General features: G+C 32.1%; 1 protein-coding gene across 1 annotated transcript in view; it reads left to right on the forward strand.

Moving 5' to 3' along the window:
- LOC143236197 (host cell factor 1-like) overlaps positions 1-18,992 on the forward strand; it is a 73,879-nt gene that overhangs the window by 41,637 nt on the left and 13,250 nt on the right. The window contains 6 exon segments of the mRNA XM_076474489.1: positions 1,617-1,780; positions 3,874-4,308; positions 4,310-4,937; positions 9,577-9,635; positions 15,309-15,377; positions 18,200-18,404. Of these exon segments, the coding sequence (XP_076330604.1) occupies positions 1,617-1,780; positions 3,874-4,308; positions 4,310-4,937; positions 9,577-9,635; positions 15,309-15,377; positions 18,200-18,404 (1,560 nt within the window).

Genomic DNA, 18,992 nt, shown 5'->3' on the forward strand with positions numbered 1-18,992 from the left:
AAATAAAAACAAACTACCCAATCCAGTTCAAATTAAGAAAAACTGAAATATTTGGGACATTATTATTGGCTAAAAAGAAAGTTTCTCTCTGTGTTAATGTTGTGGCTACGAAAAGTGATTTGAAGTGGTAAAGTGACTGATGTCTGTCAGCATGTTGCAAGCACAAAAAGCAAATGTTTAGAACCACCTTGGTAGATATTGTGCAACAAGACAAATTCAATATTATGCCTGTAACTGCTTTCAAAGTGTTCTTGTCTGCTCTTCCTACTGCTGACTATCATCATGTTTCAACCTTCCTTATCAAATCACAGCTGAAATCACTCATATCTAAATTGGAAGCTAAACATAAAACAATGATAACAGAAGCATAAAACAGTTGGCAGTTGCTTAATTAATGATGCTTAGAATATGGTTTTATTTATATATACTGATTTCAGTTCCAGAGGAAAGACCTTTGTTTTAGCTTGTATGGAGACTTGAGGATGCTGTATTTCACTTAAATATTTATCAATTAACAAATAGAAACTTATCTTGAAAAGATACAAACAAAACCACTCTCTTTGAGAGTCTCTGAATTGAACTTTTAACATTTTATATATTGTAGTGCAAAGACGCCCCTTGGGTCATGAGGGACATGTTAAAATATCATTCCAAAATACATTGAAGTACTCTACTGAACAGTTTTAAACTACTCCATATGCTAGACTGTATTGATGTTGTTGTTCTAGCTTTAGTATGCATAAACAACACATTATGAGGTCACTGACCCATTTAATAATCTAAATCTTTCATTTATGTTTACTCCAGGTGACTAACGCTGCTGTTTGAACTACCTGTTAGTCATCCTGGCGAGTTGTTATTACAATTTTGCTGCATGTCTTTTAACACTTTCCTTACTTTACCTTTTGGTACTGGCCATAATGACACATAACCTGGAACCAGGACTGGAAAGACCAACTTTAGGTGACTGACGGTGGTTCTTGTACTTACCTGTTAGTCTTCCTGGCGGGCTATGATCATTACCATTTTGCTAGAGAAAGTCCTTTACAACTTCTCTTACTCTGCTTTCTCTCGTAACATCGTAGACTAGGTGTCAACATTGGTTTTATGCTTTTTCTGTTTTCCAATGATGTTTTGTTTTACCTTCATTTCCTTTTATGTATTTTACTACATTTAATTTATTTTTGCCTTTTTACTGGATGTTTGGTGCAGATAGCCTAGCTGCTTTGTGCCATAAAACACTAAATCAATCAGTCAATCAATTTCTGTTAACTCGTTTTAGATTATTGTAATAACTGGTTAATATACTTGATTTTTTACACTGATCATTTGATGTCTTTGTACAAAGGTTGGTACAGACTGAAACTTCTGTAACGTGTTTTTGTATTTGCATAAAATTTTACTATTATTTTTTTATTCTCATGTTTGTTTTTTGTTGTTGTATAACTTTCTTGATTTTTAAGGTAGTTAAAAAGAGAGATAAAGATGTAATTCATTGGTATACTTACCTCATGTGATAAAAACATTTGTTTACAGGAAAATCTAATACAGATAGAATATCTATCTGACAAGAGCTTATTTTGTGTGACTGTTAGATATTTCTCTTCCTGTATCAGGTCTTGATCCCACCCAGGCAGCTCAACTTATAGCAAGTCTTGTGTCTGGTACAGGAACATCAACAGTAGAGATGCCTCCACAACACTCCTCTTTACCTATGGAAACTGTCGATTCATTGGGCACACTTGACCAGTCAACAATGTCGCATATAACGGGACAGGAGGTAATTATTTTTATACCAGTTTGTTGATAGTTGGAGCTTTCTTGTACCTTGTACATGGGAAGTAAGGAGTTGGGAAGTGCTGTGTAACTGCCAGTATCTTTGCACATAAAAGTCACTTTCTGTTTATATTCCTCCCTTTGTCAATAATGCTCGACTCTTTGTAACATCCAAGCTGGCTGGGTGGTTTATCTCAAGCAGAAGTCTCAAGTTCAAATTGCAGTTTAGTGGGGACTTTTAATAACTTTTTTTTTAATTATTAACTCATGTTTAGAGCAAAATGTTACAATGTTATAAAAAAAACACATCATTATGATAATTTACATTAGTGATTTAAATTATTTGTTAACTCATGATTGTAAGAAACTTGATGTCACAGAAGTTATAGCACTGGACTATTGTGAGTGTTTCAGAATCAAGCCTCAGTCTAGTCAGGGTTTTTATGCTAATTTGTTTTTATTGTTATATGCACACTATCATATTTACAGCAAGTTGATTGATTATTTGAGAAAATAAGAATACAGTTATAAATTAAATCAGCAAAAATATCATGTTATATAATAAACACCAATGACTGTATGCTTTGAAAACAATTCAGATATATTTTAAACCCAGTACATGGCACTGCATTACTTAATTGTTGATTTTTTCATCTTGGGTAAGAAATTTTTATAACTTGTCTCAAAAAATGTACAAGTCTTTCTTTATGAAAACGTATGCCTACATGTGTTTGTTCTTCATCATAAAATTAATTGCAATCACAGGGTCAGATAGTTGACCACATTAGAAATATTTCATCAAGAATTACTTCTTTTTTTCAGGATTTATTCTGTAAGGCTTTATCAAGAACAAGATTTTAAACGTGAGGTAAAAATATGCACGTAGAAATTATAATCAATGAACTTATAGGAGATGACCAAATACACACAAAAAATGTTTTTTGTGAAATAACAGAAAAAGAATAAACATTCAGGAAACATGTTCATACAATATATATTTAGATATGATTTTGAGAAGAATAAAAAAACCAGCATTTGCTATTATATGAGAGGTTGTAAGCTAATATAAAGCTAAACTAAACAGAACCACTGATGGCCAAAAAGTTGGAAGCTTGTATAAAAATTACCAAATTAAAATTGTGATTTTATATGCTACATTCTTCAACGTATAATGAAATTTAACATATTACTTAATCACTTCTGCTCTTTCTTCATCGCTATGCTTATAAAGTTGTGTATAGTTACACAAGTACTTTGTATCGTGGTGGTATTGAAGTATAAAAGTACTTATGTAAGTAAGATGTAACAAGTTTTCTTTTTTTAAATGAATACAATTAGTTTTGTATAAACATAAGTTATACTTTGATTTAAAACCAAAAGAATTATGGAATGAAAGTATTAAATCTTAATTAATGAAATAAAAACATATAAAGAAAATTAGTGATATTGTAGTATAGTTTTTCACAATGATTGTATATGTTTGACTTCATTAACAATTTGTGTGTAGAAAGAAATTAGAACTTTTTACCATACTTTAGCCGACCTAATGTACGAAGAAAACTTATTGTAGTATATTTACTACTTATAATTTACTTTGTTTATTTATTATAGAGAGAGAGACAAAAAACATACAATTGTAAACATTTGCAAAACATGTATGGTATATTTTTCATCTAATATTTGAAAATACAAACACCAAAGCTTTAAATTTAATACTTTAAAACCTACTGTAGACTGTTGCATCAGTTGATTATGGTGACTGTTTTTCACTTTCACAACTTCAGTATATTGAACAAGTTTGTGTGTGTTTCCTTGTAAAGTACGAAAATTATGTACATAATGAGTTTTAAAAAATGCAAAGATGCCATTTAGGTATTAGTAAAAAGTCATATACATACAAATCTTCTATTTCTCTTCAAGATGACATGTGAAATTAACATACATAGTTCTGTTCTTATTTTTATTTGCTTGTATGTGTGTGTATTGATGTGTGTTCAGGTCATAGGGTTTTAAGTTTTGTATTAAAACTTCTTGAACCTACATGTTTTTCTGACGTCATTGATATATGCATATTAATGTTTTCAAATATTTTTTTAGGAAATGGATACATCAGAATCTTTTGAAGTTCATTACACTCAAGGTGGTGATGGACTTGTGAATTCTCTTGAATCTAGAGCAAAATTACAGACTGATGGTATAAACATTATCAATGGAGAAGGATATGTCCAGTTGTCTTGTACAGATAGTCAGCACTGTGATGAAGGTCATCAGTCTTGTACTGATGGGGCAAATGATTGTTCTGATGGTATTCACTGTGGTGAAAGAAATGAAAACACAGAAAATCCCAGTGGTGAAGAAAAAGACTGTACCGATGGTTTACATTGTGGTGAAGAAAAAGACTGTACCGATGGTTTACATTGTGGTGAAGAAAAAGACTGTACCGATGGTTTACATTGTGGTGAAGAAAAAGACTGTACCGATGGTTTACATTGTGGTGAAGAAAAAGACTGTACCGATGGTTTACATTGTGGTGAAGAAAAAAGACTGTACCGATGGTTTACATTGTGGTGAAGAAAAAGACTGTACCGATGGTTTACATTGTGGTGAAGAAAAAGACTGTACCGATGGTTTACATTGTGGTGAGGAAAAAGACTGTACCGATGGTTTACATTGTGGCGAGGAAAAAGACTGTACCGATGGTTTACATTGTGGCGAGGAAAAAGACTGTACCGATGGTTTACATTGTGGCGAGGAAAAAGACTGTACCGATGGTTTACATTGTGGCGAGGATAAAGACTGTTCCGATGGTTTACATTGTGGCGAGGATAAAGACTGTACCGATGGTTTACATTGTGGCGAGGAAAAAGACTGTACCGATGGAAAACACTGTGGCGAGGAAAAAGACTGTACCGATGGAAAACACTGTGGCGAGGAAAAAGACTGTACCGATGGAAAACACTGTGGTGAGGAAAAAGAATGTACCGATGGTAAACACTGTGGCGAGGAAAAGGAGTGTACCGATGGTAAACACTGTGGCGAGGAAAAAGAGTGCACTGATGATAAGCTATCTCTTGCAGATAGTGAAAAGGATCAAAATATACCAGCAAGTGAAATTAAAGATAATACTACACCTAAAGAAGTTTCAACTGGTGATAGTTCAGGTACTTTATATCATTGTTTAAATATGTTTAGACTAACTAAAATTAAGGAACTACCTATTGAGTACACATTTGAGATTCTATACAAATATCAATACCATAATTATCTTTTAATACATAAACAAAAAATAGGCTGTCCTTAGTTTTAGTTATTTGGATAAAAATTGGTAGAGTTTCATAAGAATTAATACTCATGGTTATAAGAGTAAATCTTTTTGTCTGTATTAGTTGTAGTGAATGTGTGCTAGATCTAACGTCTTCGGGATATTTAATATACTATTGGACTCTGTATTCAGTAATGGTTGTGTTGAATTTGTTACTTTTATGTCAGGACTTGTTATGACTTGAAGCAGTCTGTTGATGGTGAAGTTGTATATTAGTTTGAATGTTATTATTTGAGTGTAGATATTTATTACAGCAAAATAGTCTTTGCTTTAATTGTCTCAGCATGGGCTTCCTTCAAGGGACTGGCTTCATTACCATTTTGTGCTTGTTATAGTTTTTATGCCATATCATTTAATTTAGTAAATGTATATTCACAAACATTTTCAGATTATTGGAAAATTTTTGGATTTTTTTTCATAAAATATCATGTTTCTTTAAGGTTTAAGATTTTAAGTAATGTTTTTCTCTTGCCTTTCTTTGCTTTTCAAATGTTGACTATCCAACATGCAAAGTAAATTTGATTTTTAGAGTAAAAATTCTTTTATACATCAGAAATTTTTCATATTTCACATATGTATATACAAGTTATGTTTTGTTTATAATATAATATATGCTATTACTATTTACAAATAAATTCTTATATTTCAATTATTTTTTTTAAAACATGCAACAAGAAATAAAGTATAGCAAACTTTGTACTTGTTTGCTGCAAGAAATAACTTGCCAAGTGTTATCAACTTTTGCATATGGAAAAATGTGAAAAAAAATGTTTAAAGGCTTTATACATTTTGATATAACAAAAAAAAACATTTATTATATTAATACCACAGAATTCCACTATAATAGTTTATCAAGTTTAATAACTAGGTTATATTTGGGTCTTAAAAAAAAGAAAAGTTCAAGCTCTGTAATGTCTTGCCTTCTTGGAATCTAGTGTGAAGAAATGAGTTTGCTGACAACTAATTCAAAGAAGCTGAGAAAACTAATAAGGGGGCATTCTGAGCTTTCAAAATTGGTTATGCATGCCATTGGCCAAAGTTGGTTTACGTAAACAAGAATTTTAAAAAATAGAAGAGGTAGCCATGGGCACCTTGGTTAATTCAATTAATATATTAATATCTCAAAAAATAGAAAAGATAGGAGGTTCTTATTTTATATTCTAACCAATCAATATTTGTAATTGAAGTACCGAATTTGTAAGAAAGTATATAGTTTGTTTTTGGACATCACACACACATAATTTGACCCAATACTGCATTCAGCATACCATATAACACAAAAACTGATATTTAAGTGTAGTTTTGAATTATGCTGTTTCAATGTTTGCTATAAGATATTTACCATAACTAACCCTTTTGCTATGGGCTCAATATAATATACACAAGTTCTATACATTTGTACACATTAAGTGTTTGCACTATAACTTTTGATATAGCATTTGTATCTTCACAAAATTTGGTAGACCTTTAGTAGAGATTACAAGTATTTTGTACACAAAATATCAGATTTTTAATTGAATATTTTTACTAAAGATTTGTTTGTGAAAATAGTCTGCATCATTACGAGTCTTGAGTGCAAATTGATTTCATGTCACGATTAAAAATTCTATTTCCAGAAATCTCATTATTTGCATAAACTGTAAAACCTTCTCAATACACTTAAAACATTTGTTTTTAACAAAACTTCATATTTCATGCTATTTTCTAAACTTTAACTATGTGGGGTCTGTCACTTGATCAACCTTGTATCCACCATTTAAAAAAAAGAAAGGAAATTGTTTTTCGTGCTAGAATGACTATATATTATAACACAAAAATACAGATGTTTATTGTAAGTAGCTTGTGTTTCATGATGCTGTATATTTACATATATATATTTATTATTATTATACCAATTCTCCAGTCATGTGTACCTAACATTACGTGACTTGTACTGATGTGATCCACGTGCACTCAGGTCAGTATCTAATAATATAAAACTGACCTTTAGTCTTCCCTGTCTTGGTTGTGTTTTAGAGGACTAATATTTTGTAATATAGTTACATTTCAATTATTATATATATAGTATATTGCTATTTAGAAATAAATTATTTAGCCAATTTTTTTAAAATAGAGAACAATAAACCAAGGAGTAAAATAGACAATTATTTTCTCAGTACAACCTTTATGCTTGGTTGTTGGACATATGTTGCACAGTCTTTTAAAATTGCGCACATGTAGATCAATTTTTTTTTAGGTTTTATACATGTACAGTTGAATAATTAAAAAATCATAAATAACTACACTGATACCATAGAATTCTACTATAATTTATTAAGTTTAGTAACTAAGATGTATTTTGATATTAAAAAAATATGAAACTTCAAGTAGACTAAAGACGCATGAAATCTTGGATCTAAAGAATGTGATTGCTTTTCAACAGCTTAAAATAGCTGAGAAAACCACTCTGTGGACATTCTAAGCTGTTGATTGGTTATTCCTGTCCTACTCTGTAGTAGGAGTATATAAGGAACTGTTTCAAAATATGGAAACAGTTGAACAGGGGGGCACTGTGTATGATTTAGTACATAAGCCATATTTCAGCAAAATAAAAAGATATGAGGTTCAAATTTCATATTCTCGCTTGATGATATTGGTAATTTGAGTTCCTAATTTGTACGAAACTGTACTTAGTATTTTGACATCATAAACATCTAATTTTAAGAAGTGCTGTATTGAACATACCATGTGACTCACTAAAATCTATATTTAAATGTTCTCTTTATATTTACTGTTAAATTAACAAATTAACTTGTATATAATATTAAAGTTTGCATTATAATCTACAATTTGATTTCAAACTTATTGACATGAATTCATAGAATAGTAGGTCAATAAACTTTTGAATGCAAGTCAACAAATAAGATGGCATGGCCTTTCAACCATGTCCAGTGCATAAGAGATAATCAAATGTCTGTCAAGTTTTGGAAACCATTGATATTATTATGCACCAAATTATCATATTTTTGTGATCTTTAATTTTATAAAAATTTTCTGCTATGCACAATGCTTATTTTGGTCTGCACAATATTTTATTTTTGCAGTTCACAAAAAACTGCTAATAGTTTTTGAAGTGTATGCTTAGTTCTATATATGATCAGCTAAGCTTACACATCCTCTCTATGCATTGTATTTCTCTCATGTCTTAGTAGAAATCTCTGGCTTGTTAGGCCATCTACACGCAATGAGTATTCATTATGCTAAGGTTTAACTATTCTCAGTTTATGATCACTCTTCTACACTTGTTAAAGATTTAAATCTTTGGCATTAGACTGGAAAAAAGAACAATTATCAGCCTACCTTGAGCCCAATGAACTTGGTTTGCACAGTTTATTTATAATTACTTGTTCCCACATTTTCCTTTACAGATCTAGTCTGTAAAACGAACAAAATTTTTAACAGTCATAACTGATATAGGTTTTGTAAATATAGGTACAAAAGTTTTTTTATATTGTAAATGAATGCAATGCACTCAGTAAGCCCACATACAAACTGCTGGGTTTTATTTTCAGATGGAATTTTACTTGGTTCCCTTTTCACTTTTTCTAGTCTTCTAGCCCCCCAGTACTGTAAACACAACTAATAATGGTTTATCCAGTAAATACATGTTAGATGTCATGGAGAAAGTGGCAGAGCTATGTGCAAAGTATAAACCAAAGTATGATGATAATGCTGTTTTATCTTAACACAACTGAGGCCGATAGCAAAAAAAAGTAAAATAAAATCCAACAGAGGGATTCCTATGTGAGGCAGTAAGTAAAGTATTTCATGTTATGAAAGATAAGTTCATGTGATGAAAGGTTTAGGAGACCTGTACAAATGTCATGTAGCCAAAAAAACAAAGCAGTTTATAGAATAGGGTGGTGGTAGGAAGCATAACGCTTAAGAAATGAAACGTGACTGGTTCGTAGACGTGAGTTCCTAATTTGATTGGTTATTCACGTGTCATATACTGTAGTAAGGGACCTTTTCAAAAAATGGAGAGTTGAACAGTGCTAGTGAAGATGTTTAAAGTACAGTACACAAAACTATTAACAGTTGCTAGACACCAAGAAAGAACCAGTTGATAGAAAGGACAAGTTACAGTTTTCTCAAAGATGGATTCAACAGGGGTAGATGAATGACTATCATGTCATTTTGAAAAACTCCAACAAAAATTTGCTTACAGAATGACAGGATTAAGAGAATAAATTTTATCAAAAGACATATAATTAAATTTCTTGTTTTGATATAGAAAATCATTAAATTTAACATCTGAATTTTTTATCCTACAATATCATTCTGCCCTGCACTATTATTTGGAACACGAATAATTTTGTACAAATGGTGCTTTAGGTTATTATCTGTAATAAGGTTCTTACAATCCACATTCCATATCAAACCCTAAGATTAAAGAGGAGACCATTGAATGTACGTTTACAAAATTGTATCATTCACAGGGTTTCCACAAGCAATGAAAATTATGGAAAGTCATGGAAGTTTGAAAACCAGTGTTTTGGTACTGAAAATCCTGGAAAATTGGTGGTTTTTGCAAAAGAACCTAAACTAACTTTGACGTTTTAACTCTTATGATGGAATTGGAAGCAATTTTTAAACATCTGTAATTAAATATATTTTTTAGTATTACTCTGTTTTTACGACTTATTATAAAACTGTTTTCTGCCATCTAAATGAATAAAATTCTTAATTGTCATACCCTGTGATAGCTATTGTAAGTAACAGTGCCCTTAGCAACATATAAAATTGAGAGCAAATAATGTTAAATACCATTTAAGAATGTATGTTTTATTATGAAAGTAAACTTGCAGGCTGAACATCATGTTGAAATGTGAATGTTTTATTGATCCAAAATGTTTCCAGTTCTTCATAAAGTTTTATGTTAGTAGTTATACACCCTTGTGCAAATTAATTGAAACAAATAGTCATTTTACAATATTTTCAGCATCACTGGACCCACTGATTTCCTTTAATACTCATTTTTCACGCAGACGGCATCATTAGCTGTGTTTTGCAGTATGGTCGATCTGTTTTTGGGATATATGATGAAAGTTTGAGGAATATTACGTCATTCAAAATTACGTTAGAAAGGCAAAGAGACCAGTCAAAAAACAACTTCTTACCAACTCCATGAAGAAAAAACAGTATCAATGGGGTCTGAAATACAAGAACCAGATGCAAGAACAATGGAGGAAGGTGTTATTCAGTGACAAGACTCATTTCTTCATAGACGGTTAAAGAAGTCTGCATGTTCGCAGATCTCCAGGTGAGAAATTTCGAGAATCTCACCTTAATCACTTCGTAAAACATCCCTTGAAGAAGATGTTTTGGGGCTTTTTCAGCTACTATGGCGTCGGAGGCTTACATATTGTTGAAGGTGTGATGCAAGGACCACAGTACATCGAAGTTTTGCAGAGAAGAGTCGTTTCAGAATTGAAAATTGTGAAGAATTTTATGACTACAACGTGAATAAAGGTGCTGGATTGGCCTTGAAACTCTCTGAACTTAAATCCTATTGAAAATCTTTGGGCGATTTGTAAAAAAAGACTTCGGGGAAAAGATTGTACTGAAAGATGAGCTAATTGAGGCCATAATTGAGGTGTGGTACTGAGATCCAAAAATTAGTAAAGATTGCAGTCTACTTGTGGACTCGATGCCAAAGTGGATTAATGATCTTTTGAAAAATAAAGGCGGGCATATCATGTATTAATTTGTGAGTAATTTTTGGATTCTCAGAAATAAAACGCAAAAAATTAAAAAAAATCGTAATTTTCCGCCTTGTTTCAATTAATGTGCACAAGGGTGTAATTGTGGTAATAACTTGAGAAAATATTTAAAACAAACGTACAAATTTATATGATAACACAAGATATATAAAATTGTTAATGGTGCAACAATACAAGTTTGAATCTCTGCTTGGTTGATATGATGTGTTTGACAGCCAAATGTATAAAAGTTAAGTTGCTGACCTACTAGCAAGTTGAAATAACATGTTCAGTGAATGTTTCTTGGTTTTAATTACATGCTAGAGAATTTCTAGCTTTAGTCAAAGTTTAGTATTTTGTAGAAAGATCCAACACCTTATTAATTATTAAACTGAATGTTGGAAGAGTTAAAGTATACTTGGAGGACTACATTAAGAATTCATTCGTGCTAATGCTATATATTTTTTCAATAATACAGCCAAATGTAAGATTACTTGTAATGGCTTGTTTCATAGACTTTTTTCAAAGCTCATGTATTTAGTAGAATGTTTTATATAAGTGTTGCTGTATTTTTTTATAAAGTACAACAGAACATATTTCATTTCGATGGACCTCAAGTACTGTTAAAATAGTAAATTGTGTCCTTAAAAATGAAAATTTGGTTCAAGAGTGTCCTGACATATTTTTCATTTAATCTGTTCAAACTATACATTCAAAATTCTAATTTATCCATGGCAAAAGTATATACGTGCAGTGAACAGATAAATCACTAAAACTTTAAACATTAACAGCTTGAATGGCATAAACTTTGAGTTTATTGGAAGTAAGAAGTATATAAATATATTACATTTCACTAGGTTGACCTTGCATCTTTGGGACATTTACATACAGTGGTTTGAAAGTAAGCAAACAAGTTTACTGATTCACCATGTAGGATGGTCATGTTGTTGGCCTCTGGCAGCTGAATGCTGAGTGTGCTGTAAACTGTATGTGGCTTACAACTATTCCTTGCCATTTAAAATAACCACAGTCAAAGGGTTAAATTCAGACTGACAATTGAACATTAATAATACAAATGATACTCCAGCATTATGATATTAATGATATTAAATTATTTAGTGTATATGTCAACAAATATTCAAAAGAAAATTCACAAAATATCTATAGTGTTCATTGTTTTTATTTCACAGTGCTGTTGTTCTGATGCTTCAAATTAAAGTTTTGTCAAGAACTGCATATCTGTTATTTTTTAAAGTGTATAGAGATTTGATTATAATTAAAAATTTGTTTGATCACTCAATACATTTTACCTGATGAAGACTTTGGGGTCATTCCATGTCAAATCATCCAGGGGGGTTGCAGGTGATCTCCACAGAATGCATTGAAAAACTTCACATGTGCTCATCTACCCATATAATGAAAGACTGCCAAAGATTAGATCAATATCTCTAATAGTTTCTGATTTACAGCTCTGTAAAATTTAGTTAATTTTTTTTTTTTTTTTTTTTTTTTTGGCAAATTCATTTTCGAGCAAATTTATTTAAAGCTGTAAGAGTAATGGTGGCAGAAGGTTGAACTTTGCTACACTGACTGAATTATTCTCACAGAATTCAGAAATGGTCTCAAAGTTTATCTCTCTCAGGATTTTCATAGTGAGGCTGTAAAATCACCTAAAAACCCAAAGTTGTAAAAAACATTGGTATATTTATTAAGCCATAGCTCTAAGACTTAACATGATACAAAGCTGAATTTTTTATCTGATTTCCAATAACATATCAGTTGATAAATTAGCAATTGTTGTAATTAAAAGTGTATTAGATCTCCTGTAAAAAAATTTAGTTGCATGCAACTTTTTATGATTTAGCTAAAAAATAGCCCTACTTCATGCCATAGTTTGACCATGTCACCAGTTATTCAGCCTATTCAGATGTTTAATATATATTCTTACATCTGTGAATATGATCTACAAAAAAAATCAGAATGGTGTTCAACCTACTTTTTGAGTTACAGTTTTTTAAAGTATCCTCTGACCATATGTTGTTTACTTGAAAAACAAACTTCAATTCAGGTGTGTTACTGTGTGCAAATACGAGGTCTGTTCAAAAAATATGCAGACTGACATCATAAAACAAAATGTACTTTATTTAGAAGTTACAGATCTGGGACCCCTTCAAAGTACTCTCCTGCCCAACTCACACACTTATCCCAACGGTGTTTCCACTTGTTGAAACAGTCCTGGTACACTTCTTTTGTAATGTCCTCCAGCTCCTTCGTCGCATTTCCCTTAATCTCGGGAATCGTCTAAAATCTTCTACCTTTCAAGGGTCTTTTGAGTTTGGGGAACAAGAAAAAATCGTAAGGAGCAAGGTCAGGTGAGTAGGGGGGGTGGGGAAGAACAGTGATCGAGTGTTTGGCCAAAAACTCATGAGTTCTGAGGGCTGAATTTTGCACCAATGCGGTACATCTTCAATTTATCTGTCAAAATCTTGTAACAAGATCCAACTGATATCCCACACTCTTCAGCAAGCTCCCTGACAGTCAGACGTCGATTTGCCCGCACCAGGATGTTGATTTTGTCAATGTGTGGGTCGTCAGTTGACGTGGAAGGGCGTCCAGGACGCTCATCATCTTCAATGGACTGTCGACCATCCTTAAAACGTTCATGCCACTTGAAACATGCCGTACACTTCATAGCAACATCACCGTAAGCCGTGTTAAGCATAGCAAAAGTTTCAGTCGCAGATTTTCCAAGTTTAACACAAAATTTCACAGCAAGTCGTTGCTCCTTCAGGTCATTCATTCTGAAATCCGCCAAACGAAAAAATCGCACTTCACTTAAAACCGCGTAGCTAATACACAAATGAAGATATCTGCAATCGGGAAATGGTGTCATAATCAGCTGATCTGTGCAAACCTAGCAACACCAAGCAGATTCCCCTGGAACTAACTGGAGCCGCGCAATTCAAACAGTCCGCACATTTTTTGAACAGCCCTCGTATATCCATACAATTTTGAAAAATACCTGTCAGAATTTTATGAATTCTGCTTAAATATTCTAACCAGCCTTTCACAATGTTAAATAATGAAGTTGTAAGAAACAAGAAAGAATTAATTCATTTCTGAACAAGTTTATTAACATAACTAGTTAGATCACATGGCAGTGCAAATATATTGTGTATGCATTACAGTTATGCAGATATGGCTGAGTTTAAGATTCATAATATAATAAATACAAAGGTAAATCAGATACAAAAAGCACAGTGCTACAACAGGGGATAACTGAGAAAGATAATAGTCACACCAAACTGAAATAATCGTGACAGTGAAATGTTTCAAAAACTTCTTTGGCGATAAATTAGCCTTTACAACATCAAATAAACATTGCTTTGTTCAGACAGCTTGAATAAATTTCTGAAATTCCAGTGTGATTATGTTGAGATCACTTTGACTTAGAACATAGTGGCAAGCACTACTGCTTTGCATTGTAGGTGCACTTATCAGACAAAGAATATGTTGGAAAGGAATCCAGCTTTCATCTTTACGTGACCTTGCAGGCCATGAGAACAGTTCGTTTCTTGATTTCTTTATAAATTTATAAATGACACCAACACATTGGAATGTTCATCTGATTTATTTTTTATGTTTCCCACCTACCGTTCATGATCGTATATGTATGCCACATATTTCCCTGGCTGATAATTATCATTAGACTCTATTTGAGCTGCTGCAGCATCACTTTCACTGCTACTACCAACAGTTACAACTGTGTACACATCATCATCTGATATCCTTCACATATACAATTTGTTGGTAGAGTGGGGAATAAAGCTATGATGTGACCTAATACCTGCCACAGTTTTGCACTTTTCATAGCACTCAAGTAGATCAAACTTTACACAATTCTGCAGGACTGATTCCTGATTGACAAGAAAGAACTGAATGCTCTGAATATGGTCCTTTGCCCAATGGTACATATCAGAGACTTAAAATTTGATAATTTATTATTTTTCACAACCTTGATTTTTTTAAAGATCATGTTCAGAAATGTAAGAATATATGGTAAAGACTGATTTGAATATTTCAATGGGTTTCATAAATTATTTCAAAATTGTATGGATATATTTGCACATGGTAACACACCTGAATTAAAGTTTGTTTTTTCAAGTAAACAACGTATGGTCAGAGGGTAATTTAAAAAATTATAACTCAAAAAGTAGGTTGAACACCATCCTGATTTTTTTTGTAGATCATATTCAGAAATTCAAGAATATATGGTAAAAATCTGAAAAGGCTGAATAACTGCTGACATGGTCAAACTGTGGTCTGAAGTAGAGCTATTTTTAGCTAAATCATAAAAAGTTGCATGCAACTAAATACTTTTACAAATTCAGCTTTGTATCATATTAAGTCTTAGAGCTATGGCTTATCAAATAAACCAATGTTTTTTTTTTACGATTTTGGGTTTTCAGGTGATTTTACAGCCTCGCTATGAAAATCCTGAGAGAAATAAACTTGGTATGAGACCATCTCTAAATTCTGTGAGATGAATTCAGTCAGTGTAGCAATTGTCAGCCTTCTACCACCATTACTCTTTCAGCTTTAATCAGCCAAAGTTGCCTGAAAATGAATTTGCCAAAAATAACAAAAAAATAATTAACTTTTACAGGGCTGTAAATCAGAAACTATTAGAGATATTGATCTAATCTTTGGCAGTTTTTCATTATATGGGTAGATGAACCACATATGAATGTTTTCAAGGCATTCTGAGGGGGGTTACCTGGAAAAGTTTCCAAAATCTGGATGATTTGACATGGAATGACTCTTTGGTAAGAGACCTAAAAGCTTGCAAATAAAAGTGTTTTAATGCAGAGGAAATTCCATATGTAATTCTTTATATTAATTTACCTGCATAACAACTCTTAAGAAACAATTTATTTTCTTTGTTTGTAAACTTAAATTTACATTTCTTTAGTTCTTGATATGGTTAAAAATTGCAGTATATCCAAAGCTGATCTATATTTCAAGTGGTTCAAATTGTTTGTTTCTTTGATTTTATCAAAAAGCTGTTGCTCAAATATCTCTCCTCCTATCGGGAAGCTGATTTGTTAGCACTATTTCACCTGCCTACTTAACTACACTTTTTCACTAGTTGGGTAGTACACATGCACGCATGCAAAGTGTGATCGAAAAGTTCTAAGACATTTATTCTGAAGATTAATGTACATACATCAGTATTATATGCTTTCCCTTTCAAAGTAATCTTCCCCCAGCTGATACACCCTTGTTCCAATGTTCCTGCCATTTTCAGAAGCAATGCTGGAAGTCTTCAATTGTTATGCAACTAAGTTCTGCTTTCACATTATTATGGATGGTTGGAATGTCATCAAATATTTTGATCTTTCATCTTCATTTTTATGATTGAGAACAGAAAAAAAACCACATGGGGTAAGATCGGAAGAATACGGGGGGTTTGGTATCACAGGAATGTTTTTTTTCTGCCAAAAATTCTTGAGCAGTGCAGCAGTGTGTGTAGGTGCATTGTCATGATGAAGATCCATGCAGAGTTTTTCAGTTAAAACCACTTGACATGACCCCAAGGAAATGTCCAGTTCATCAGCAATTTCGCAGATAGTTAATCGTCAATCGCTTAGAGTTTTTTTCTTTTATCTTATTTTATCTTTACCATCAGTGGACATTGTTGACAGTTGCCCAGAACGTGGATCATCTTTGATCTATTTCTGGCCATCTTGGAAGTGTTTTATCCACTGATAAACAATGGCCTTAATGACTTAAGCAGTCATCACCAAAGGCAGTTCTTAACATTTCAAGAATTTCTGTTCCTTCTTTACCATTTTTCACACAAAACTTGATGCAGACATGTTCTTTTCTGTCTATTTTTGTTACGAAAGGAGTAAGAGATACATTTGTCTTTGGAGATGTGTTTCACAACAAGGGTATAAGGTCTGGAGAAATGGCTTTTTCATGGGAGAAATAGTTAATATACAGAACTGATTACAATTAAACATTTAGCATGATACAAAATTTATAATTATCATGTAAGGTACACCTTGAAATGCTACCTTCAAAAACTTTTATTTTGTTTCTCATTACACTTACCACAGGCAAAAAACGTGAGTAGTGTTGATGTTGAGTATACAACAGTGGGGATGACTACATTGGAAGTTATATTCTCTGTACCTGGGCATAGTGTATATTTTACAGTATTAAAACTGAATTAAGGTTTTGCTGTCACTTGATAAATAGTTTTTGTTGAGGCAGTGAACTCTTGGGAAAGTAAAATACACAAGTTACTAAGATATAGGGAACAAGCAAAGTAATGCTCATTTTAAGTAAAACATTCAAGTAAACCAAAACTGAATCAGTAATCTTAGCAACTTAAATCATTGATGTTGACAAATTTTTACTTCCTCCTCTTAAAGCAAACCAGAATTAAAATGTATTGTGTATGTGGTACTAACCAAAAGTTATAATCTGTGGAGTTAGGGTGGTTATTATATATCTAATTCAACTGGTTCCAACATTTGATTTGTCCTTAAGTCTGGGCAAAGTCCAGGAAGAAAGGTCCCCCCCCCCACCCCATCCATCTTTTAATGTTTATTGACAGTTCAACTTCAAAGTTCTTTTTACATAGATTGTTTTATGTTTATTCCCAGAACTATTCAGTACAATATTTGAAAGTTGATGTTTGTGCCAGATGTAACTAGCTACAAATTTTTGCAAACTGTAACTTCTATTTTAACATCTGTAAATAATTCTTTGCTTACAGTTCTTAATTACAAGCAAAATGTGACATTCAATTCACTTCAAACTGTTTAGTACATTAGTAACTGATTTTAACCATCTCAAGCTAATAGCATATAGATAATGGGGGCCATTGATTAATTATGATCTTGTGTGAACGTTTACTAGTTTTTTAGCTAGATTAATACTGAAACATCTAGTGTGTGTTTTTTTACATTTCTTTTGGTTGTCAACATTGACTTATTAACTTTATTTTTACAATGTGTATGTTTTAATTACCAGTTTATATACAATGAACAGAGCTTACTCATCACCACAACCCACCTTTTTCAAAATCTTGTCCAGACATTATTTTTATCAATTAGTCAGTTACTTAAGAATGATAAATGCTGAATAATCATCTTCATGCAACTTGCAATTTTTTTTTACTTAAGTAGGCTGTATTGAAAAAAATGACATTTTAGGTAGGCATTTCAGATTCCTTTAAAAATGTTTTGAAACTTTATTTTCTTTTTTAAGACTACCTACACATACATAATATTATTCTTTATCTTACCATCACAGTACAGAAACCTACTGATTCTGAAACACAAGGAAGTATACAGTCACAGCTCACTTTAGAGCAACCAGGGTAATGCCACCTGCCCAGATGTGTGCAGATGATCCAGAAGAGCCAGCTGTAGGCTCAACAGAAACAAATATTGCCTCACAGGAGGCTAAAATCTCCATGGCAGTCTCTCAAGAAAGTTCTGAAACTGAGATGGAAGTTGACTCCACTACACAGGCTAGTGCAGAAAGCTTAGGTTAGACCCATTCTTGGCTGTTGTGTTTATGTAACACTTGACAAAACAAAGCAGATAATTTGTTTTTTAACATAGCAATAAGAGAATGAATTGTAATATACATACATTTTTCAGAAAAAGAATGCGAGATTTTATGGTTTGGTAATAAGGAAAAGAAACTATTTTTCGCTGTTTTTCCTTTCAAAGTTGTAACTTTGCTAGACTTTTGTTTGAAAATATTGTTAACCCTCCTGAAATAGAATAATTAATTTTGACCTGCAGTTTAGCACTGTTTTTGACAACATAGTTTTCTACCAAATTGAATTAGTATATAGAGTACTAAGTGTTTGTTTTTCATTTGTTATTATAAAAAACATAATTGCAACTATAATTTCACCTGACAGTGGTTGTGTCTTCTTTTGATTATGTGAATTGTAATCATATAGCTTTGAGATTGCATGTTTTAATTTATTTTTATCTTTGAATTGTATATCTGTATAATTGTAATTCTATATAAAAATAATATGAAATTTTTATATGTACATAATCTTTCCAGATAAACATTAAGCTTAGATATCTATTATATACAAATGCATAAACAGCTAATTA

The sequence above is a fragment of the Tachypleus tridentatus genome, chromosome 13 (genome assembly GCF_004210375.1).
Source record: "Tachypleus tridentatus isolate NWPU-2018 chromosome 13, ASM421037v1, whole genome shotgun sequence".
In the NCBI taxonomy this organism is placed as follows: Eukaryota; Metazoa; Arthropoda; class Merostomata; order Xiphosura; family Limulidae; genus Tachypleus; species Tachypleus tridentatus.